Here is a 24,348-nt window from a genome sequence, read left to right on the forward strand (position 1 = left end):
AGAAATATTTTGACAATTACCCCAAGGCAAGTCTTCGATTTCTCACTCACATTACACCATGTTGAAAGAGGAGCAAATACTTTGAATGGGATATTTAGCAAGTTTAATTCAGTTTTCTCCATCTGATAATAAAACATAGCTAACGCCGACCCGTACGAAACACCTATTCGTATCAAAAGCCTTTAATGTGAAACTCTTCATTTCTCTTACTTCATTTTCTTCTCTGCTGAAAAACTATTCTCCCTTTAAAATCACTTACATTATCCACTCTTTGCCTTGTTATCATATACAACTAAATTGCCGGAGGCAATATAGACAGCCCCGTACGAAGACAAATTTCATAAATTCCTATTTAAACAGCTATATACCGCTATATTTACCTATATTTCACTGTAAATAAACATTTCACAGAGGAATATGCTATTATATAGCTCTATATGCCTGTATATAGCTCAATATAGCTGTATATAGGTATATATAGATGTCCATATATGGAATCCCTGAAACCCCTCACACTTAACACATTATTTCCATGTTAACAGAAACTCTCTAAGCATCATTTTTCCCACTTTATATCACTTTTAATAAAATCCAATATGGCCGCCGGCAGCCATTTTGTTAGGAGACCGGAAATAGTACCGACGCTTTACATTCGTTAATACCTTTCAAACAAAAAAAAATTCATGAAATTCGGTCAAAATTTATTCGAGATATTGACAAAATACTCCACGTTCACTGTACGGCCGAGTAGCCAGATAAGAGCTCACTCCAAGAGACCTAGCTCACGCTCCGGAGAACATAATTTCATAAACTTTTTTTTCCCTGATTGGTACGGTCAATACCTATCTAATAAAGCTAAATTAAACGAAATATGTTCAAATGTGGCCGACCTACAAGCAAAAACTGCTTGCCGCCCTGTGCCTGTTCCACACCGAGGGGTCTAACTCACGACTCGGTCATCCGATTTCCATAAACTTTTTTTTTGTCGATCGGTATTGTAAATACCTTTTATTTGACTTATCACTTACAACGTTTAACGTTTAAATGTCCGGAGATATCTTTGAAAAACCGTAAAGCACTTATTGGGCCACAGCTCGGGAGGGGTCGATCCAAAATCACTCATCTTCGAACTTAGCCTGTCTTTTGAGATTACCAAACGGGAAAAAAAAGAATTTTCAAAATCGGATGCGTTTTACTCAAGTTATCGTGCAGACAGACAGACGGACAGACGGACAGACGGACTTTTTTTTTCGCGGATTTGGCATCTCTAGACAACCACAATAGGTTTCCCCTTACTCAGGGAGTCCAATTCGACGTGTTACAAACGTATGCGTAAACCTATAAGACCCCAGTACTTCGTACGGGTCTAAACACTATTGGAATGAATTAAACGAGCACTACGGCAAAACCACCGATGTATCTTGCATACCTAATGGAGAAATAGATTTTACTTTACTAGTGAGGTAATGTGGCCTTTCCGTCACTAGTGAAGACCCTTTCCCTCGCTCGTAAAGTAAAACGCCATACTTTACACGTGAAATAATTTGATATCTCGTATATATTATCTCGTATCACGATGAGTAAAAGTACCTCGGGCTGAAACCCTCGGATACTTTTACTCATCTGGATACGAGATATCAAATTACTTCACTGGTATAGTAATGTACTATTGTTTCTAGCGATCCGTTTATAAGTCATTATTGAAAGATGAGATTAAGAGCAACCCGAAATGAATTGCCTCAATTCTACATAACATAAAAGCTAACTCCAACGCACGAGAGGGCATTGCATAGTCTTATAACAACACTAACATTAATATCTGAAATTGTAAATATTGAATTGTTTTATTTCATTCAATTATCAAATTGTTAACGTTTGTTAAACAATGACGATAAGTAGCTGTGTAAACAATTCGCTATTTAAACTGTATTCCACGCAGAAAATCGCCTAATCATGTTAACCATTAATATAAAACTACCGACAAAATAAACAAATTTTATTTCTTTACTGCATTGAAAAGGTCAGTTTTATAGTTTTTAGCGTGTCGTTTGATATTTATTGTCATCTACTCCTCCATTTATAATCTGAGACCATCTGATAGTTATAACAAACCATAACAACTTTCGGAGCTTCTTTGTTGGCTTTTATTATATACCTAACTCGATAATATATACACGTTTCTAGCGCATGTTTTTATATCGTTTGTTGTGAATGAGACTAAAGGCCACGACGAAAAGCGATTATTGAATTTCCATTTCATGCTGTTTGGACTGTTTAGTTTGTAACACAGATTGATTGAGCAGATTTTTGCACCAGTACAAAATACTGGTCTTATATCTTTACCGTGTTGATTGTCACATGGAAAATTTCCACTTTAGAATGCAAGGGAATCATTTGGGTATGATTATGATATAGAAAATTGAGTTATGCAAAATATCGAACAAGATAGACGTGAAAGGTGCATTGCATGTATACAAGTAAAGAACTAATGTACACCTAGCACAATTATCAGGAGGGTCTCGCTACATATAGACGAATGTTTATAGGTTTTATGACCACTATTTCTGATTTTGTGGTTTAGAAATAATAAATTGAAATGTGGAAATTTAATGGACTATTTTATGTAGTCTTCGTTTCCGTGAAGTATAGCTTTTAATAGAATGTTTTTTTATGGCGCTCGCTATTATTTGAGAAAAGAAAGTGAATGACCTTGAAAAGTTTTTTTTTTGGATTCAATATATATCGAGTGTTAACAGGTGTGTGTACGGCACCTATTTTTCACACATAACATATTAATAGAATGTAAATATTTAGGCATCCAGTTTACCTTCATGCAAAAATAGATCAATTCTGAAGATGGTCCTTTATATCTATTATAAGAAGGCCTGACATCGGCTTAGAGTTAAAGTTTAAGAAAACTGTGTAGCACTGAATACTATTAGGGATACCCTACTATACACAATCAATAATATAAACATTTTTAAATATTAAACCCAAAACTCACGTGATCTTACGCGACCTGACGAATTTACGAGTATAAACAGTTTTGATTATATATGTGGATCAGCTGAATATAACAGCTGAAGCAAATTCATTCTGAAATTTTACTGCCTCTGGCTGCTCTGACTCTAACTGTAAAAATGGAAAAGTTACTGAAACGCTTGATAGCACGATAACATGAGCAATTCTGGACTGATTTTCACAAATTCGACTTCAATCGACGAGGAATAAAATTCTTGAGGTCAAGCTCGTAGATGGACAATATCAACTGGATGATGTGGGAATAATTTTCCAAAGAATTTTTGACAGGTTTTTTTTTATGGCACAATAACTTGAACAAATCTTAACGATTTTCGAAGTTTTGGTTTGAATGAAATAGCCTAGCCGTTCAATTTTATTCTTTCTACTTCGTTTTGTTAATATTTGATCTTAATTTCGAGAATGTAGTTTCGAAGTCAAAACAAAAGAATGTCTTTTGATAACTTCATCAGTCACGGGATCTGACCCACCCATAAAGTTCGATATTGCACTGTACACGTGCACATGTATGGAAATTATTGATAATTCTTTCGTTTTAGAAGATGGTTCAAGTTGTCATCGTCCCATCGTGGACATATTATTAAAGATATTTATTTAGTTGTCCTCCTCACCCACTCGATATAGTATGATGGATTTTACTCGACTGTTATTGACCACCTTTCCCTATTCCATTTCTATAGCACTAACGACAAGAGTAAAGTGTTGTGATATAAACAATAAATCTATTACTTCTTTTGATAATTTTGAATAATTTGTAATTCTGAAGGTCTCAAGAGCTCAACGCTTATTTTTTCCATCTTTTTTGTCGATAACCAATGACTAGCTGTTTCTGAAAAGCTAAGAATATAATATGAACGAAGCATAAATTAATACTTGACTGCCCATGCTCAACACATTACGTAACTTCAAACATTTAAAACGTATAGTATGGATATATTGACTGCGAACAATGATATATTGCTAGGTTGGTTATAAGTTTACTTTAAATATTTAATTTGAAAAAGTGGTTTACATAAAAACAAATTTGTTTAAAATAATCGCCTGATCAAGATTGGGTCACAATCACAACGCGGCAATGGAATATGGATTGAAAAAAAGGAGAAAAAAAAACTCGTTTAACTCGATTATTTTCGAGCCAGAGAAGAGGTTCAACGTCATCGTTATGTAACATGAGGTGTTCATGTGATACCAGTTTTCTTCAATTGGTTTTTTATTATTATTTTACAGATGGGATGAAAAAACTGATCAATTTTGATGAATATCTTCAATGTTATAAAGAAGAACTTGTTATACGTAGAAGGTATTTTTAACAATAAAACTCTTGGTTCTCAGACAACATTCAGACTATATTATTATTGTATAGTAAGACGTAGATTGTATAAACTATAAATTAATGATCCAAAAATTATTCATTAATCACAACTCTTAATGTTGAGTTCGACGGATTCTTATTTTATGTTAATTTATGAAAAGTTTGCTCTTTAAAACTTTATGTGAGCTCAAACCATAGGTATCTTTTAGTAAATGTCGAAATCAAAACACAATCGCAATGTGTGTGTGTCTTTGCCTCTTTGCTCGCATTTAAGAATCACAGGTGTTGATAATACGATACAAATCGTTCATTTCGCGTTAACCTTGAAAATAAAATTAAGGACGCAGGTCAAAACATCTATGCGACTAGACTATAGCGAATCGTAGACGCTGAATCAATCAGCTGAATCAGCAGTTTAAAGTCGATGCAAAATAAAGTTATTATTCGATAGTCTTTTGTAATTTTCATTTACTTTGGGTTGTAGCCAAAAAGAGAAGACAGAATTGAAAGCTTGTCGAACGCGTTTTCTAAATTCGTAAAATTATGTATACGGATGGATATAAATATATAAATATATATGCCGCACAAGTCATACCAGCCAAGACACTTATTATGAAAACATTTAACTGCCGCAAGTTTCATTTTAAAAAGTTATCTTTAAAATAATTATCTTATCTACCTACAACAATAACGACACAAAATGTATTGTATACGATTCTTATAAAACCTGTACACAATGTGTGCCAGGTACAAAATTATTTATTTATGAGCCTGAAACCATTTTTCATAAATACATTTTTACATAAAATTTGTACTTAAATGATGGAAAAAATTAATTTTCGGACAACCAGAATAACAAATGATTGTCATCATACACCATATCATTAATATAGTCTCGTCTAGACGGAAATTATTCATTAACGATTCAAGACGCGGATAATATCTAACAATGATAATAATTAATATTACGTAAATTGTAGTGTGCGTAAATGGAACACAATTCATTGTTCCAGTATATTATGCTGCGGACGCTTTGGATCAATCTAATATTATACTACAATTTAATTACTCATACAGATACAAATATTGGAATACAGATTTTAGGTCAGAAGGGATTAATGTCAAAGAAAGTAATTCTTTCAAGATCAGATTTTTAATCTCATTCAGGGATTAAAAATAGGACTAAACAATAATATTGGGGATTGAAAAAATTAATTGAAACGCACATTAATTTGGTCTTAGAAATTTTTTCAATGGGACTACCGATGCTTTATTCTGCCTTGCGATAGGCACAGCATTAAAATTTTAAGTTTGTTAAGATATTACCTGTTTCAATAAATCATTAAAACATTACAAAGATAGTGTAGATATAGAGAAATTCAAGATTAAATTGAAAAACCAATCAACGGTCAACTAATCCACATTACTATGGGAAAACAAACACAAGAATATAAAAATGAAAGTCATAATAATTAGTGAAGTTGAGCTGGCGATCTTGTCATCTTGGCAACTTGCATTCTATTCCTCATTTTTAATCGTGGAATGGAGGACTGAAGGTTTGGCAAGTTATTTTTAATCGACGTAAAACATTATTCTAAACAAAAAATTGTTTCACGGTATGTCTCTAAAATGCACTGATTTTTTTAAAAGTTCGTCTACTTCGAATCGGGTGATTCCCGATGGGCCTTTTGGATTTTTGTATGAGAATTTTTAATTTGTGGGCCTTTTTAAATTGAGTTGCATGGAGCCCCCGATGGGCTTTTTCGAGCCAGTCCGGCACTGGTTTTTAGAAATTCTTTTGATCAGAATTGTCGATACCCAACCCATGTAGTTCTTGCTGCAGAACACCGAGAACACCTTACACATACTTATTTTCATCAAGACTGGAAACGGTCTCCAGCACATTTTAGGCAGCTGACAAAATTGGGTGGATTTTGGGTCGTACTTTGTAAACAAAATTAATTTTATAAAAAAATCTGAGCATTTTAGAGGCATACCATAGAATTTTTTTTGCTTAGAATAACGTTCTGCATCGAATTGGTCAAAACTTCAATCCCCCATTAGTAACAAATTGTAGCGGTGGTAAGATCTTCGACTGGAGTGTGGGAAGTCTTGGATTCAAAATCTCGTTATGTAAATGTAAAAAAAAATAATTTCTGTTTATTATAAACATTCCTCTTTCCTATTCACAAAAAAGCTGCTTCTCATATCAGAAGTTTAAATATACAAAAGTTAGTGTCCAAAAGGTTAAAATTTAATTCCTCTATGGATTATTCCTTTGGGGATAAGTTCAAGTAATCCCTGAGGAAATTAAATTTAAATACTAAAAAAAGTTTCGGTCGCGTACTGTTAAACCCAAAAAGATTTAAATCTAGGTCCACACCTGTGCATTTAAATGTCTATTGAATAGCCCACAGGTCGCCTTCGATGAGTATATATTATATTGTGCGAGCTACCCTTCTTATACTACCTCTTATCATATAGCATTTTTATGTCTATTCGTTTAGACCTTGTAGAAACCTATACAAACCCATCAGTACATACAGTAATTTCTTATCCAACGAGTAGGAGTTTGAATTTCGATTTATTTCTTTATTCGTCAAAGATGCATGGATGCTTCATTATGCATTATAAAACGTTACCTAACTCGTAAACATTAGATTAAAAATCCTCTATACATTTCGTCAGATATTTTTTGTTGTTGAATCTATCATCACGATTTGCTTGTCGTTACAGAAAAACAAATCTAGCGCAACCGTACATACGGGAAAAGCTTCGTTGCTTTCTGATAAGAACTAAAAAAAATAATTGATGGGTTCATTTGTTATGCTTGCGTTTGCTTGTTTCCATGCATCATAAAAACAAACAAACAAGTGTTTCTTTCTGAGCGTCATAAGATATCAGTATAAAGCTGCAAACACATTGAAAATGTACTAGCCGTTCAACTGTAAGTAAATTAATTGAAATAAAACTGTTCAATCAAAATGAAAATTCATGTAAACTAAACGATAAACAAGAAGAAGAAAAAAAAAAATCAAAAAAGAAACTTTTCGATCTTCCTAAAAATAAATCATTTAGGTACGCTGGCTGTAGTATAGCAGCATTTTATGTAATGAAATTATATTTTCAATTTTTCTGTTTTCGTTTCTGTTTAAAACAGATTTTTTCTTCTCCAACCGATATTGTCGTATTTATCTACGTATATCTGAATGGACAGTGATAAAAATAAAATTCTATTTGTCATTACTATGGGAGTCATTGACACCTAACATTATATGTCTGTACATACTCATGTTGAATGATTTTTTTTCTCGAGATAATAACTATCACACAGCTGATTAGCAATTTTATCGATAGGCAAAAGTAAAGTATTATATACTCATCGGAACGTTTGGTTTAGTTACATAAAAGATTCTTCAGATTCTCTTACTCTTTAAAAACGAGAATTTTTTTTTATCCTAAACGTGGAAACGCCGGTTGATTTATTGTTTTATTGCTTAGAATTTAAATATATTGCGTATAGATATATCTTTCTTGGAAAGACGTCGACTGGTGCGAACGTATTTTTATACTAACGCTATTTCAACATTTCTATAGCTCAATCATGACTCGAATCATATGCTAATATACGAAAACACTTCAGAATGTGTAATGTGCATGAATGAATGTAAAATTTATGCTGTGATTTAAGAACTATCGTGTGCAGTCTGAACGTTGTCTTCTACAAACTCTATATCGGAAAATCGAAAATAAACTGAGAAATGAGAAAAATGTGTCAAACTTCAGAATGGTTTGTTTTAGTTCTTTCCAGACCTTGAACCCATTCCCGACGAACCGATGGGTTAGGAAATAGTTTTTGTTAGAAATCACTGCCTGTGCGCATTATATACTTTAAAATACATTTTGCGAGTTTCAGTATCGTAATGAATGAAGAATGATCACCACGACCAAGATTTTATTTTTTGGGAAAACATTTCTTTGAATTACTCGATTTTTGCTAATTTTTCCAGAACTTTTAATTCGGGAAATTAAAGAGCAATTTCCAAAATTTGGAGGAATTGTATTTTCTACAAATCTCTGTTTCTTCCCACATTTTTCGTTTTTCAGTTGATTTTTGTGTGTGAATAGTGAATCATAAAATCAAATGAAAATTGAGTGGAAAATTGATAGAATACATCGCCACATCGCTACATCAGCTTGCACAAGATTGGTAAAATTGAAAACACAGTTAGATTCAACATTAAGGTTACACTTTTTTCGTTCTGGCTTCAGCTGGTCGTTTGTACTATTTTCATACATTTCTTTGTATGCGCGTGTTTAAAATGGGAACAGTATAGGGCCTACTTTTTAGAAACTTTTAGAGAAAATCGAGAAATTCAAGAAACTTTGAGAAATTCAAGAAACTTCGAGAAATTCAAGAAATTTCGAGAAATATTTCTTGAATTTCTCAAAGTTTCTTGAATTTCTCGAATTCAAGAAATTTCAAGAAATTCCAGAAAATTCAAGAAATTCGAGAAACTTCGAGAAATTCAAGAAATTTCAAGAAATTTTTTTCAAAAAAGTAGGCCCTGGTATAGGCTCATCTGACCTGAATGTACCTGAAACTTTTTATGCTGATTCAATCAATTGATTGACCTGATTTTATCTGAAACCTGACCTGAAACCTGATAGAATGAAACCAAGTTCAGGTTCTATTTTCAAAAATTACCTGGCCTAAGTGACGTATTTTTGTCCGAAACATTCTTCAAATCGATTTTTTATCATGAAACAACGTAAGCATAGCACTGATGTCTCACTTTAGTGCAACTGTAGAAAAATTCAAAAGTGCCATTAGCAGAGAGATGCTAATATGACGACTGGGTCGTTTCGACGGATAGATGGAATATATGTCGAATGATTTTGAAATTGGTTGAGACAAAATTGATTGAACTCTCTATCTCTCTCAAAAAGCCAACTGTCATTCGACATATTCCCTCTATCCGTCGCAACGACCCAGTCGTTATATTAGCATCTCTCTGACCATCAGTGCTTCATTATAAAAAATCGAATTAAATTATGTCTCAGTTATAAATATGCAGTACAGGACTGGCTCGAAAAAGCCCATCGGGGGCTCCATGCAACTCAATATAAAAAAGCCCACAAATCAAAAATTCTCATACAAAAATCCAAAGGGCCCATCGGGAATCCCCCGAATTCACCGCATGGCCAGTCCGGGCCTGGTGTTATTAATCTTTCAGGTAATACTGATTTTTTACCGCGGTCCCATTTCGAGATTTATGTGTGTTCTCATTCAACCAGGGCCTATTTTAGCGAATTGAGATTACGCACGGAATTTCGAATACCAACACATTCTCTGCTTGGTTTGTTGACTCGTTCTTTGTTAATTTTGCATGGATTTTCATTTGAAGAAATAAAAAATTCTGTGCCTGTTTCAAAATTATAATAAAAATTATCAAAAATTACCAAATTTTTTGGCAATTTTATATTTATTAAAATAGGCACTGAGAGATACAAAAACGCACACACAACCATCAGAAGCAAAATCTTGCAAGTGTAACCATTTTGTTGAATCTCACTGTAGTTTAGAAAACATATAAAAGTTTGCTCCGAATGATTTCTTCAACAGATCCATATAAGTCATTCCAAAAATGGAATCTAAAAAGCTGCTGGAAGTGAAACTGTGGAACCTGACGGCAATAGAACGGCATGCCAAGAACGAATAATATTCAAAATCGAAAGTATTTTTTACGATTTTATTTGATCTTTTTCAACAGTAAAATAGTTTCTAAATTTGTATTTCCATCTTGTAAATCCAAATTCTATTTGTATATATAATTTAAATACTGATTTTATAAAAAAATATATAAATTTATTTTCTTAAATATAAATTAAAGTTTAAAAAAAAATCGGTAAACCGGTTAAATAAATCTAATAAAAAACAACAACAAAATCTAATTTTTTTAAAAAAAGACACATCATCAGTCACTAAAAATGGCTTGATTATATCTCGACAATTATTCGAATTAACTTTTTTTTAAAAATGATTTCTCTGAAATCCTAAATTAATAAAAATTATAACTAAAAAGTAAAATTAAGTAAAATTATAAAAACGAATTCCTTAAAAAAATAATTAATTTTTCGTTCATATTTTTACGCTTTGTGTAAACGCTCAATAAGTATAATAAAATCCATTTAAAAAATACATTCTCTGCATGTTTTGGATATGACATTCATATGTAACGATTGATTCTAGATTTAATGATAAAAACATTTGACTGATTCAAATTTGCACTGAAACTCACTTTTTATATTCCTTTCACTCACTTCAGCCGTCTTCAATCTTCCAACAATGTTGTTGTTAACAGTGCATCACACACAGCGTACGGATCCATGTTCGACGCTGGTCGTCGATCCTCCAGGAATCCCTTTCCATTTTCAGCCACCAACTTCGGAATACGAACGCTAACACCTCGATCGGCCACTCCCCATGAGAATTTGGAAATGGACGATGTTTCATGCTGGCCGGACAATCGGAGCTTGTTGTATTCGCCCCCATGTGGATCGTATGCCTTGATATGTTTCTCCTGTTTCTTTGCCAAGCGTTCAATTGCCTCCTTGATGGCTTTCATGCCACCATCGGCACGCATCGCAGCTGTGGAATAGTTTGTATGAGCGCCGGCGCCGTTCCAATCACCTCGAATTGGTTTCGGATGGAATGTAACACAAATGCCAAATTCTTCGGCGATACGGGTCAGAATGTATCGTGACACCCACAGATCATCAGCAGCCTTTATGCCTATCGATGGTCCAACTTGGTATTCCCATTGGCTTGGCATTACTTCGGCATTGGTGCCGCCAAAGTCGATGCCAGCGTACAGACAAGCCAGGGCGTGCGATTCTACCAAATCGCGAGCATAAACTCGATTGGCGCCAACTGCACAATAATAGGGACCCTGTGGTTCGGGGAATCCATTTGCTGGCCTAATCAAGAATTAATTTATGAAATTAGTTTAAAAGTAAGAAGACACACCACTTATGACATCAATAGCAATTCAAACAACTTCATCACAATTGAGACAGAAAACCATTAGCATGAATTCAAAAAAAAAAATCTTCAAAAAACCGACAAATTTATCGTCACCGAAAACACGATGCAAATCGTCGTATTGTGATTATGAATAATTAAAGAACAATAGAAAGTTAAGGTCGCTACATTCACTACAATATTTCAATGTCAAGGACATACCATCCAAATGGGCGACCATCCGTATCCAACAGTGTGTATTCTTGTTCGATTCCGAACCACGGTTCATGTTGCTTTGTCTTATCCACAGCGTCTTGCAAAGCGTGACGATGATTGGAATCACACGGTCCACCATCGGGCTTGTATGTGTCACACATTACAATCACATCATGTTTACCCGGTTTGAACGGATCACGGTACAATGCGCGCGGATGCAAAATGATATCCGAATTGCCGCCCAAAGCTTGATATGTTGAGCTCCCGTCGTAACTCCATTTCGGTAAATCACTTGCCACTTTCGGTATGCCATTTACCACTCGATCCTTAAGTCGTATATTTTCACCCGTTCCATCAATCCACAAGTACGTGGCTTGTACTTTATTTGTATCGTAATCCAGTGCTTTGTATCGATTTATAATGGTTTTATCTAAATAATTGTTTGGCACATGTTCACCAATGCGATATTGTGCTGATGTTGTACTGAGCATGCGAACGCTTGCCACATTCTTTGCTCCAAGTTGCCTCAGCATCATTACCCCAATACATCTGAGAGACATCTTTATTCTTTGTTAAATTTCCAAACAGATTTCAATTTTCAAAAAATAAAAAAATCGAATTTTCTCCTGCTTCACTTGGCTTTACTTCGTATTTTAATCACAAATATCACACCTACTCGTTCAATAATTTCGTATTGTAATAATTACTTTTCAACACTAATCAGTTCTTGAACTCAATTTTATAAAACTTAAAATTATTTTCCAAATGGAATTTAGCTAACAATAGCTGGATGTTAATAAAACGACTTGCTTCCTCGAACTCCCTCGTTCAACTGAATCTTTGTTTCAGTCGTACCAAATAATTACAACTCTATGAACTGCACTTTTTACCGCGCACCTCATACAAACACACATATCCATTAAAACAGAGAACAAACAGCTGATCCGATATCATTTTTATTTCAAACAAAAAGCAACAAAAGCCAGTGTGTTGTGATACTACATAACAGCGATACACACATCCAGAAATTTTTAAGTGAAAGAAGACTGATTTTATGTGGCTGGCTGTCTATGTCTATATATAAAACATACGTTCAACATATGAAGTCATTATATAAGCGAGTGAGAAGTATAAATTTTCCATCCTTTAACAACAAAGAACGAACAAAAATATGTAAAAACGCGCGAAGGAATCGGAAATTTTCACCAATAAAACACATACACATAAGAAGTGTGTGAGTACAAGGTACCAGTGGTGTTTTGTAAATTATTTTAGGAGGGGCTTTTTAGGGCGTCCAAAACATTGTGTGAGTTTTATGTATAGCAACGTTGATTGAGGCATAATCACATTGAAGAACTTTACTCAATATTGAGTTGGCACAATGCACTTCAAGCAAAAGTGGTACTCTAAATAGGGTACTGAAACTTGACAGTGCTCCATACAAGATTTTACACTGTGAAAAGAGTGGGGATAAAATTTCATACAAAAAGTGCTCTATTTGGCAGCTGTCATAAATAACACTTTTGCTTGAAGTGCGCTGGTTGGCACAATAAATCACTTCGCGAGGTGTCAACTTCTGGGACACCTGGCATTTTTATAAGAAAAATCAAATACACAAAATTTTCTTCAAGTTATATTTTTTTGTAAAAGAACCAAGTGTCCCAGAAGTTGACAGTAATGCGAAGTAAAGATATTTGATTTGTTAATTTAGAGACCTTACCAACAGCCTTTTATAGTCAATAACAAGTTCAGTCTGGACCACCGGCTTAACGTGACTTCCAAACCACAAAATATGCAAAGTCTCGCTGAGGAAACTTTCTGGGGTGCTTAAATCGCTGCAGCCACTGCAACTACCCACATTATGAAGCTTGAGTGAACTTTAGGACGTTACCAATGCATTGTATTTCATAGAAAACTCCATATCTGACACGAGATTCGAGCCCGGATCATTTCGATGGAAGGCTAGTACGTTCCCACTGAGACATCCGGTCCGTAAGTTGGTTTTGAGATGGAACGAAATCATCTTGTGTCGTGCTATTGTACAACTTGTACCTTACAAAATTGGTTATAATGTGTTGTCTAGCCAAATATCATATTTGCAACCGTTTCGTTATAATTTTTAAATATAAATCTGTTCCATTGTTAAAAGTATCACTTCATGTCTTATTGCAATATTTCATTTCATTAGTTTTTTCACACATTTAGAAGGTTAAAAGAACAATTAGTCTGACTTATTATTCTTGTCGTCACTTTGATAACGATCGGAGATCATTCACTAGCTGAATGCGCTTTTTCTCGATTTAATTGCTAGTCATAGCCCAAAAAGTACAGGCAGCGCCCCTAACTCCGTGGATCGAAGCTTTAGGCAAAAATTTTCCAACCCATCCCATTTCACTATCATCATCTGAGTATTGAAAGTAATTCACTCAAAATTCAGATTCTGAAGCTCACTTACGGCGTGAGTACGTTCTACTTAGCAAAAGGTAAAGACCAATGTGTAAACCAAATATAAAACATGTATTGCCGATTGGTCCATTTATTTTCAACACATTCGACAGCAGGTATGGTTTTTTACTTTTATTGGTAAAAACTAATCTTGATTGATTTAGTTGGTAGAATACCTACTCGCCTTCGACTCGAGCTGCAAACGCCACACTTGTCAAAATAACAATCTTCAATCCAGTAGCCATGCTATTTTACTCGTTAACCCTACATAAATGTCATCAGGTAATGAATCATTTCACTATGTTGCAGTGAGTGAAATAATTTTACTCACTGCGTCCCGGGAAATTAGTCATTACTACAATGACATGAGCGTTAAAAGTCCCTTCCCAGTGGCTTAGTGAGTAATAGTACATTACCAATCAATTTGGAAGCTATTAGGCACTATATTTTATCTGCTTGTGTCGAAAATCACGTTATCACTCTAAATAATGGAAACCATTCCCAAAATGTTTTTCGCACTAGCAGATAAAATAACTTGAATAATTGTTTGAAACTTTTTATTTTTGCCAAGTTTGATGGTTGCGGGGAGAGCCGAAGACGTAATCTACTATTAACATTAGATTCTTACTTGAAAATTCTCAAGTAAAAATGAAGTACTCGCCTTCGACACAAGCTCAAACTTAAGACTATAGACTGTTGGGGAGGTTACGCAGACTGCCATTTTATTAGATACGTAGGGACACACAAAACAGAATTCACATACTATAGGTTTGTTCCAAAGTCATTTCGAAATGTCAAATTTCATCCACAGAAGGCAACTTAACCTCAACTTTCAGGTTGACGAAAATTTGTACGAAAAAATTACAAAGAAATTTGTTGACATTTAGCTTATGTTCATCTCTGTGGATGAAATCGTCGTCGTTCATGGTGTCAAAGTTCGTGTTTACAGTTATTTGGAGCAAACCTATGAAATGTCACATTTTGTTTGTGTCACTCGCGTATCTGTATCTGCGAGACCTCCCCAAAGTGTACAGCCTCGCTCAAACCCACTCTACAAAACCAAGGTTCTGAAAGCACAAAACAACAACTTTCCAAGCAAAAACCAAGGTTCTGAACTTTCAGAACTGTGGCAAAAACGGCATGAACGTAGCTTTCTGTAAATTTAAAATGAAAAACTCTTTGGTCTGCGTAAGGCAAAGTGAACGTTTCCTATTTCGTTTCTGTTTTGAGGAACTTTGTCAACTTTTCATACGAAACTTTTTGATGGAAACCAGCTGGTCCCCCGAGAAGAAACTTCATTTTACTGTCATTCAGAGTTTCATCATCACACAAAACAAACATCATTAGCACCAGAAAGTTTACAATTTTTACGATTTTTCTGTCGTTTGTTTGTTATTGAGCAATCGCAGATGATTTGTTGCATTGATTTGGTTAAAGTGATTAATAGTACAAACTTATAAACTATACGAACACCGTAGTAGTAGTGTGCATGATTGTGTTACGCGATATATATGTTGTGCAGTGAAGTTGATAAAAGTGGTTTGATAATTACTCATAATCTGCAAAGAAATTACTCATTTTGTTAGTCGTATCTGAAATTGTTTTTGTTTTTAAACTCCGTGACACTCACCACGCCATTATGACCTCTATAATATTTAGCTAAAAATAGTCGCAAAAAATATAATTCATAAAAGTAAATAAATAACAAAATTTTGAGCTAAATCGTCCAACAATATGACACAGCAAACAAAAGCAGATTAATTGAATAAAAAATTGAAATTGAAAATGGATCCGCTAGAGATAAGTCGTTTGGCAAAACATCTACGACAAAGTGGTGACAAAGTATTGAATTCAAACTTTGCGTTGACATTATCAGGTGGGTTGACAAGCAAATTTACATTTTATCTGTTCCAATCATCACTCGCATAAAATGTTAATTTATTGCAGGTGGTCTGTTACGCGCATTAAATGATTCCTTCAGTTTGATTGCCGATGAAAATGAAATTTGTGCACCGCAAACGTTTCAAGTCGTGAAGCCAAACAATTCAAAGTCGGACGCGTTCCGCGATCTGCAATTCATTTATGATTTTGTGCAAAAGACAACCATCTTACGGTTGACCAACTTTCAAAATGACGACTTTGACGGAGTGGTCGATGTGTCGAAATTCCGCAGTCTTAAAGTACTGCAAATTCAACGGATCGGCATACAACGGATAGTCGGAATACAACGAATGAGACCGTATTTGGTGGAGATTTCGTGTAACCGTTCAATTGAATCCGTACAAGACATCATATCGCATTGTGGTGGTGATAACTGTACCGGATTTACGTGGGATAGTTTGCATTCGGCCGATTTTTCATACAATTTATTGACGACGATAGATTGTTCGCTGGAATTTGCACCGGCGCTGCAACATTTGAATCTGAGCCATAACAAAATCGTTAGCGTTGATGCAATGAAATGGCTGCCGAATCTAAAAATCGTCAATTTGGGATTCAATCGACTCAAGTACATACCGACATTTCATAATGAGGCTGCGAGGAGATTGCAAACATTAATTTTAACTTCGAATTTCATCGAGGACATACAAGGTTCGTTTGAGTGTGCTTATTTGTTTAGTTGTGTTAGCCTATCAATCCAATACAACTGTAAAGTAGAACCGGTCGCGGAGTGAAATGCATTCAGTGACAGTTTATGTAATAGTCAGTACAATATTATCGATCCAGCGAAGCACGACCATCGAAGTTTGACTAACCAACTAACCTTAACGGACCTTATTCCAGGAATATCATCTTTGGACTCCTTAAGTGAACTTGATGTATCGGGAAATTGCATATTGGACCATTCATCTCTGCTACCACTGAGCAGCCTCATCAACTTGAGCTATTTGAATTTACATGGTAATCCACTGTCGTTTCATCCCAGCCATAGACAAATTACTGCAAAGTGTCTTCATAAAAACACTTCGAGTGTGAAGGTAAGTGCCGTGGCTTTTATTCCATAAGATTCGTACTTATCAACGATTTCCAGTTTGTGTTGGACATGCAGCCCTTATCGAAGGCTGAGAAAGCGCTCGCTGGTACCAAAACATTGTCGGCAAAATTTTTGCCTGGGTTGTTCCGATCCAGTGGTCGTTCGACACCTACTAGATCAGCAGATCAACGCACGCCTTCGAGTAGCGTCGGATCCAGTAGAAGCAATCGTTTGGATGAAATAACTGGTAATGTTTACCCCTTCATATGCACGACATTTATTGACAAATTGGAAAATTTCCAGACGGAAACGAAATGATTGTATCGCGATCGTCACAGAAGAAAAACGTTAAAAAACGTCCAGCCGAGATAGCAGACATTAACGATGATTCAGCCAAAGAAAAGACTGCGGCAAAGAGCATTAACTTTGAAGGGAATAAAGATCATCTGGAAACGAAAAGGCAAATCGAAAGTTTACGTAAGCAATATGGGGACGGTTGGTTGCACAGTCAGGGTGCTAGTATGGTGCATGAGGTATTGGGAATCAAAAGCGACAACATTGAGAGATCGTATTCGTCGGAGCAAATGTTACAATCGCTGTTGGAGGAATCGGGCGCTGTGCCGCCCAAAAGTGACGACTGCCTAACGTCTACACCCAACATATCGACTGTGGCTACAAGTTCGGCTGATTTGGACGTTAGTATTGACGTGAGTAAAGCTTTTCGAATTGCCATTCAAGCGGTCAAATTTCGTTTCCAAATTTCTACTTTTAGAACCCGACAGATGATGCGAGTGCCTACATAAGTTCCAACAATACCTGTGAGAACGTAACCGTCACAGAGGAACAGTCCGACGCTTATCAAACAGCTACTGACCTTTCTGACATTTATGCGCAATCGTGTCAATCTGAGAACGTCATCTCGGACACGGAAGACAATGAAGTCCATTACATTGTTTGTGTGGAACCAACTGACATCGAAATGATTCTAGTAGTGTCTGACATTAGTATGAAAGAAAAGAACGTGACCAATGGACGGTGGGTGACTGAGAGCTAGATAGTCAGTTTCGTTGTTCAATTTTTTGATTATTTGTTTCGGTTTTCAGAACAAAGAACCGATGGAACCTAACGTCATTGGAAAGTTGTGATAGGATCAAATCGGATGTGTTGAGACTCAACTTTGACACAATTAAGAAGGACAGAAAAGAACGAATCTATCGAGTGGAGGAAGGTTTATGTCAGGTGAGGAAAAAGCAATCTTTTTAAAAATTAAAAATTGATCCAAAATGTAACTCTAGCAACTGGAGCAATACTTGCGCGGAATACTGGCTAAGCGACCACTGTCTGAAATGAATCAATCGCTGTACCGATGTGCTAATTGTACGACCCAATTTTCACGGGAAAACTTCTACAAACAACAAAACATTGGTAAAATCTATTGTCCAACCAAAGGTTGTTGGTTTTCGTTGCCGATCAATTAAATTTAACTTGTTTTCGTATTCCAGAAATAACCTGTCCAGAATGCAAAAGTAGCTATGTCATCGAAATAAAAGAATCGCCCCGAGCTCAATCAATCGAACGGGTCGGACAATATTTACAGCAAAACAGTAGATTCATGGAGCATGAAAAACGAAATGATAATTCCGGAACGCAGAGCAGTATAGGTAAGATTGGATTTTGTGTTCAGTTTACTTGTTTGATAAATTGTGGGGTAAAATTGTGGTGCTAAGTAGTTGAGAGGATTTATTATTATTTTTGGTGTGTTGAGCAATTTGGGAGTAGATTTGTTTGAGTTAATTTTATAACTTTCGTTCTTTGATTCTCTTTTTTTTTGTACGATGGGTTTCAATATAATTTCTAAAATTTCGATTTCAAACAATGAAACGATTTTATACGAAGATAGTGCAATTGATTGATCAATTCCACTCTAAAATCTTCTTTTGACACTATTCACGGTGCGGTTGAATGAATTTTAACTAAGCATTTCGATGCACTTTTGATATTTTTGGATATTAGTCAGCTCGGAGCCCTGAACAAGGTTCCACAAAATTTTTTTATTTTCATCCGTCTTCAGAGAGAGTGGTGGAAAACTGGTTGTGGTTTCAATCGATAGTGCCTGAAATTCTAATAACAATTGTACCAAAATTTGATACCATGAGTGCAAGTGAAGCCGGCAGAGACACGCTAAAGTTGAAAAAGCGTGATTTTCAAGCAGTCATGCAGGCATGGATACTTGAGATATGAAGCTAATAAATAGTTCTAGCAGTAGAGCAATGACCAAAATTTTTTTTTTAAAGACCAACTACGTAGAGGCCGACAGTAGCTCAAAGTTTTTCCCTCATATTCGGTAAAATTTGCAGGCACTATCGATTAAAACCACAACCAGTTTTCCACCACTCTCTCTGTAGACAGGATGGGCAATGCACCAATGTCACCGACGGTACGGATGAAAATCAAAAATTTCTGTGGAACCTTGTTGAGGGCTCCGAGCTAACTAATAATATCCAAAAATATCAAAATTGCATCGAAATGCTCAGTTAAAATTCATTCAACCGCACAGTGTATTGTCTAGACCGATTTAAATTTCCATAATGTTAGGACGAGAGGAGACTCTTATACTAATTCTAATGAACTAAGATTATAACTAAGTGAAAAAGTGCGTTACCTCTTGTGAATAGGCTAGTATTTTAAAGTTCTAATTTCTCAGACGTCTAATCAATACAGCCGCTGAATCATCAGACCTTGACCTAAACTTAAAATTTAAATTTAAATGTAAAGCGTTTGCGTTTGTTGACAGCACAATCGATATAGTACTTCGTTCTGACAACTGTACTTTCAATTATATGGTTCGGAACTAAAGAAATGTTTTATCTAAATGTTTTGAACACATAATTTGTCCACGAGACAGACACATCAATTTGTTTCACCATTTTTAAACCAAAAAAAGTTACAGTTGCAAAGAGAAAAAAACTCTTGTTCACCTCATTGGAGAAACAAGAGGTGAGAAAATAGAAATCTTGTCACCCTAACTGTCATCGGAGAGAGCGTCATCTTCTCACCGCGTTTGAGTAGAGAAAATAAGGTTATTCACGCCGCACGGATGAAATAGTTATTTGTTCACCGATTGGAAAAAAAAGTTGGATATTTAATTTCGATAGTGTCACTACGCTCTGACGACAAGTCACCAGGGAAAATGTAATTTTCAACTTTTTTTTCCCGAGGTCAACTCAAGTTTTTTACTCCTGAAGTTTCAGCTGAGGTGAGAAAATGAGTTCCTATTCAAAGTTGATCCTGATGGATTAAATAACGAAACGGGCTGTGATTGCTCAGGACATTGTCTGAGTATTGTCGAACTCACTAACGAGAAAATGGTTTATTGACTTTGCTTCCAAGAAGATTTAAATATCGTTCTGTCTGAACCCGTGACTTTGGCACTAGAGCTCTCGACTCATAATGTTCCTGTGTTCAAATCCGCGACTGGGCAAGATGATTTATTCGCCTTCTATGTAAATAACACTCACTCATAGGATATTCTAATAGTCCGTTGCCAATTCGCAACGTTAAAAATATCGAACATTCTATTCTGCGCCATTATTGTGAGCAGTCTTTTTTTGCCATTTATTGAAAATAAATTCAGAAAACAGTGCACTGATGAGGGTAGTGGAGCAGCGAGATTTTAATAACTTTAAGAAAAACTTAGGCAAAAGTCTCAAGGAAATCTATTAGTATTAAAGATATCGTTTGCTCCGTTCCGTCAGTTCTAACAGCAAAACATCCTGAAAAAGCGCTCACAAAATCTTTTTAATCACAAAAAGATCTGTCTGATAGTTTAAGCAATCCAACACTTTCTACTTAGAAAATAATGAAAACTGTGTGTTTTAACGTTAGCACGATTGGTTACTAATAGCTTGATACTAGCACCGATTTCTTCGACTGCATGGAAAAGAAGTACCGGTAATATAAGTAAGACTTTTTCGTTGTTCTATTAATCGTCTTCATTTATTTTAATACATTCGTACACATCATTACTAATTTGTAGTCTGTCTGGTTTAAGTACTAACATCATGATTTATTTTGTGTTCGACTAACTTGGTCATGGCATCTTAATATATTTAGTAGTCAACCAACATTTCCGGAGAGAAGAGAAGGTTCATATGAAACGTCTGCCTCATTCTCAAATCGGATTTTTTTTTTGTTTCGTAGAATTCAGACGTTTTTTATGGACTTAATCTAGCCTATAGTTTCACTTTTAAACTTTTCCGATTCGTCAACATTTGTTGGGTTTATGAAATGTAGCCACAGCGTCAAAACTTCGGAACATGCTACCGTTAAACATAAGTATTTCCCGAAGTTCACACTTCGGAAAATCCAAGCAAAAATGAAAATTGAAACTATGGGACCTTCATTTACTTAGTTAGTTTTAGTGTATTGGCTAATCGACCTAACCATGTAACTATTATTGGGTTAGGTTCAGCAACATCTCTAAACGAATCATCTTCCTGTTCGAAAATATCAAAATCGCAAAGTTCATTTGACTCCAATCAAAGCGTAGCAGGAAGCTCAAATTGTGACCGTGATGCTGATTTTCAATTCAACAAGAATGGTGATAGCGACATAGAAATCTTGAGTAATCCGAGTCAGAGTAGCATTGGGATCATTGACAGCATACAGTCGAGTCGTAAACATTCCGAAGAACGAAGGCTTTCACAAACAGAAGGTCTGGACGTGACGGCTTCGGAGTATATAAATAATTTGCAACTGTTGACTGGTGCAGCACAGGCGATTCTGGTCAATCAACAAACGTCCACACAGGATTTAACAATCGATACGGATAATAGCGCTGATGATTCAGCAGAACGTGAAAAGAAAACCGTTCTTAGTGGTCTCCATTTGACGGAGAGCAGTTCCTCCGGTTCTGTTACGGATGGCAGCATATGTACGGCTTATGAGCAGGGGCATGGCGATGCAAGCAATTCGGAAATATCGAGTAATAAAACAACAAGTCCGGTAAATGAAAAATTGACTCGGAATGACAATAGCATAACGTCAATGTTTGGTGGTAAGTAATTGGGGTTATTGAAAATCTTTGGGATGGTAGTGTGATTAGACGGTAGTGTAGTATTTGAACTCCATTGATCTTTAGGTTCGATTGAAAACATTTTTTTTCTCACTCCGTTAGGTCTTTTCCAATCTACCAATTTATTAATGTCGAAGACCGTTAAGGATAGTGGTCCAGCAGCCGCGTGTGACAAATTTAAGTTCTCGTATACCGACTTCAGCAATGTTGATCACCGCTTCAAGTTGTTTTTATACCAACACATTTTCGAAGACGAGGGCGAACACTTGAAATGGCTGGTGAAAGGAAAAATTTTCAACGACAATAATAATCCGACCTCCGATTCAAGCGCCATAATCAGAGGAATTTTCGTGATGTCTACGACAAAATTCTATGTTTTGCAGATTATGGGCAATGAAAGGTAATGATCACCCTTAGTTCCGGGGCATCACTGGGATGATTTACAATACCTGATCTACATTCCCGTCTTACAGATAGTTAATGTTCGTTTTAATTTACTTACTATTGCAGTGAAGACATATTCAAATGGACAAAACGTCGAATCAGTGGTACTGTTGATAGGATCGAAACTGTTCGCGTACTTCCGTGGAAAATTGGAGTGACATTAACCATCAAAGGAATTGGTACGATACATTTGCTTCTGCAGGACATCGCCCGAACCGACAGTTTGCTACTGTTCTTTGCGAGTAAGAACTTGTTTGCGATTCATTTGAGGATTAAACCTTAAATTCCAACTTTCTCCCCTTCGCAGATAATCCATTGCCAATGTACTGCACTCTAGAATACCAAATATCGGAACGTCTCTCGCAGAAACTCCTGAAAACCACCAACAATGCACAGTTGAAAATGCTTGCAATTCTGGAAAATTGTGAAACATCCCTTGACGACGCAAGCACTTCGCACGGCCTGGTCGGCTTGATCATAACGGAATCGGAACTTTTTCTTATATGTCCGACGCATCAATGGCTATCGGATAGATGCGACGTGGACATAGTGACGGTGAAAAAGCAATTCATGAACAATTTGGTGGAAGTGGAAAAGCACGTACCGGCAACATTGAAAATTAATTTCCTGGACGAAAATACGGATAAATGTGAGCTGTGGACGTGTGGATTTATAGAGGACACCTGTCTGGAAAGTACAATGAACGCAATATCGATATCATGGGAGAAACTATTTGGCGTGCCTTTGTTAGCTAGTAATTAGAAAATTTCGCGAAAGAAAAACCAAACTGAAAATAATGATCAATTTGGACAAATTTGATTCGACCAAATCATTGGATCATGTTTTTGCGATTGAATCAATTTTTAACAATTTTTATCCGTTTAGTAATGTGTCCGATAAATTTTATTTTATTTATGTATAACGACAACACTAACTATTATTATTTTATTATTTTATAAAAATGTATATGTCTTCCTCTTGTGTAATATGTCTCTTGACGCAATAAAGTGTGCATCGGATATCTAACTCATTGTTTTTTTTTATTTGTTTGAAAAACCAGCGGAAATCATAGCAAATCGTTATTGCCCCTTACGACTCCATGTACGTAGTGTAGTGTGCTACGTACTTATAGAACGAGATGTTAGTGCTATGCATACCTAATACGGTACGTAGTTTAAGACTAACTGTAGCTACACATAGCAACGAGAAAGAAACTTGACTGAAGGACAAAAGAAAAATTTGAACTCCTTCGTGAGTCTATATGTAGCTAGAGTACGTATAAACTAGGGTGGGTCATATTTTCATTTTGTTTTTATTTTAAAAGGCCTGGCCTCAGGCTGTACTCAGAATTGACCAAGGAATCCGAAACAGCAATTTTTTTTAAAATTCATTTTTCCCTTGCCTCTAGGCTGATATTTGATATTTGGGGCAGTAGCATGAAATTGCACACAATGTTGACAGATATCTCGGGCATTTGGGAACAGAAGACATTGCTGCTAACTGTAGTGAATAGCTGAGGAGTCCAGCTATGAAATACCATAAGAACGTTGTTTATCTTCGCCTTCACTCGGGCAGGGTAACTCTGTAAGTATTCCTAACTAAGACTTTTCGACCAAAAATTGTAACTTTATTTGCAAACAAAATCGGCAAATCACGACATAATACATCGTGTGAGGTATGTCTGAACAGGTAATCTAATAGAGAATCTATTGCATAGAAGTTTTTTGATAACAAGTTGAAAAAACTCACAGGAGCTTTGTTTTTGACGCTCAAAGTTGGCAATTTTTTGTTAGAATGAAAAAGTCAAATGGATAAAAAAT

The 24,348-nt window shown here is 35.7% G+C and overlaps 2 protein-coding genes across 3 annotated transcripts; one reads left to right on the forward strand and one right to left on the reverse strand.

The window, feature by feature from the left end:
- Nucleotides 1–10,316: 10,316 nt before the first annotated feature.
- On the reverse strand, nt 10,317–12,634 carry LOC119066267 (glutamine synthetase 1, mitochondrial). The gene is made up of 2 exons (XM_037168620.1): nt 11,598–12,634; nt 10,317–11,332 (listed from the first exon to the last, which is right to left on the reverse strand). Exons 1-2 carry the CDS (start codon nt 12,149–12,151, stop codon nt 10,687–10,689), a joined length of 1,200 nt encoding a protein of 399 aa, XP_037024515.1. The 5' UTR covers nt 12,152–12,634; the 3' UTR covers nt 10,317–10,686.
- A 2,687-nt stretch (nt 12,635–15,321) lies between these two features.
- LOC119066268 (serine/threonine-protein kinase 11-interacting protein) lies at nt 15,322–23,554 on the forward strand. 2 transcript variants are annotated; one of them, XM_037168621.1, is made up of 14 exons: nt 15,322–15,912; nt 15,984–16,628; nt 16,821–17,014; nt 17,068–17,257; nt 17,314–17,717; nt 17,783–18,045; nt 18,114–18,249; nt 18,306–18,435; nt 18,513–18,671; nt 20,896–20,970; nt 21,476–22,066; nt 22,187–22,484; nt 22,595–22,770; nt 22,836–23,554. In XM_037168621.1, exons 1-14 carry the CDS (start codon nt 15,822–15,824, stop codon nt 23,288–23,290), a joined length of 3,807 nt encoding a protein of 1,268 aa, XP_037024516.1. In that variant the 5' UTR covers nt 15,322–15,821; the 3' UTR covers nt 23,291–23,554. The 2 variants fall into 2 exon arrangements, with proteins under 2 accessions (XP_037024516.1, XP_037024517.1); XM_037168622.1 differs by lacking the exon at nt 20,896–20,970 and having other exon boundaries at nt 15,323–15,912.
- Nucleotides 23,555–24,348: the final 794 nt, after the last annotated feature.

The sequence above is a fragment of the Bradysia coprophila genome, chromosome IV, assembly GCF_014529535.1.
Source record: "Bradysia coprophila strain Holo2 chromosome IV, BU_Bcop_v1, whole genome shotgun sequence".
In the NCBI taxonomy this organism is placed as follows: Eukaryota; Metazoa; Arthropoda; class Insecta; order Diptera; family Sciaridae; genus Bradysia; species Bradysia coprophila.

Bases quoted from the DNA above. Each gene is read 5' to 3' on its own strand.
- LOC119066268 (XM_037168621.1), top strand. From the start codon at position 15,822: ATGGATCCGCTAGAGATAAGTCGTTTGGCAAAACATCTACGACAAAGT. The intron at 22,067-22,186 runs GTAAGTAATTGG...TCACTCCGTTAG, and splicing joins CATAACGTCAATGTTTGGTG to GTCTTTTCCAATCTACCAAT. The intron at 22,771-22,835 runs GTAAGAACTTGT...TCCCCTTCGCAG, and splicing joins TTTGCTACTGTTCTTTGCGA to ATAATCCATTGCCAATGTAC.
- LOC119066267 (XM_037168620.1), bottom strand. From the start codon at position 12,151: ATGTCTCTCAGATGTATTGGGGTAATGATGCTGAGGCAACTTGGAGCA. The intron at 11,333-11,597 runs GTATGTCCTTGA...ATTCTTGATTAG, and splicing joins GATGGTCGCCCATTTGGATG to GCCAGCAAATGGATTCCCCG.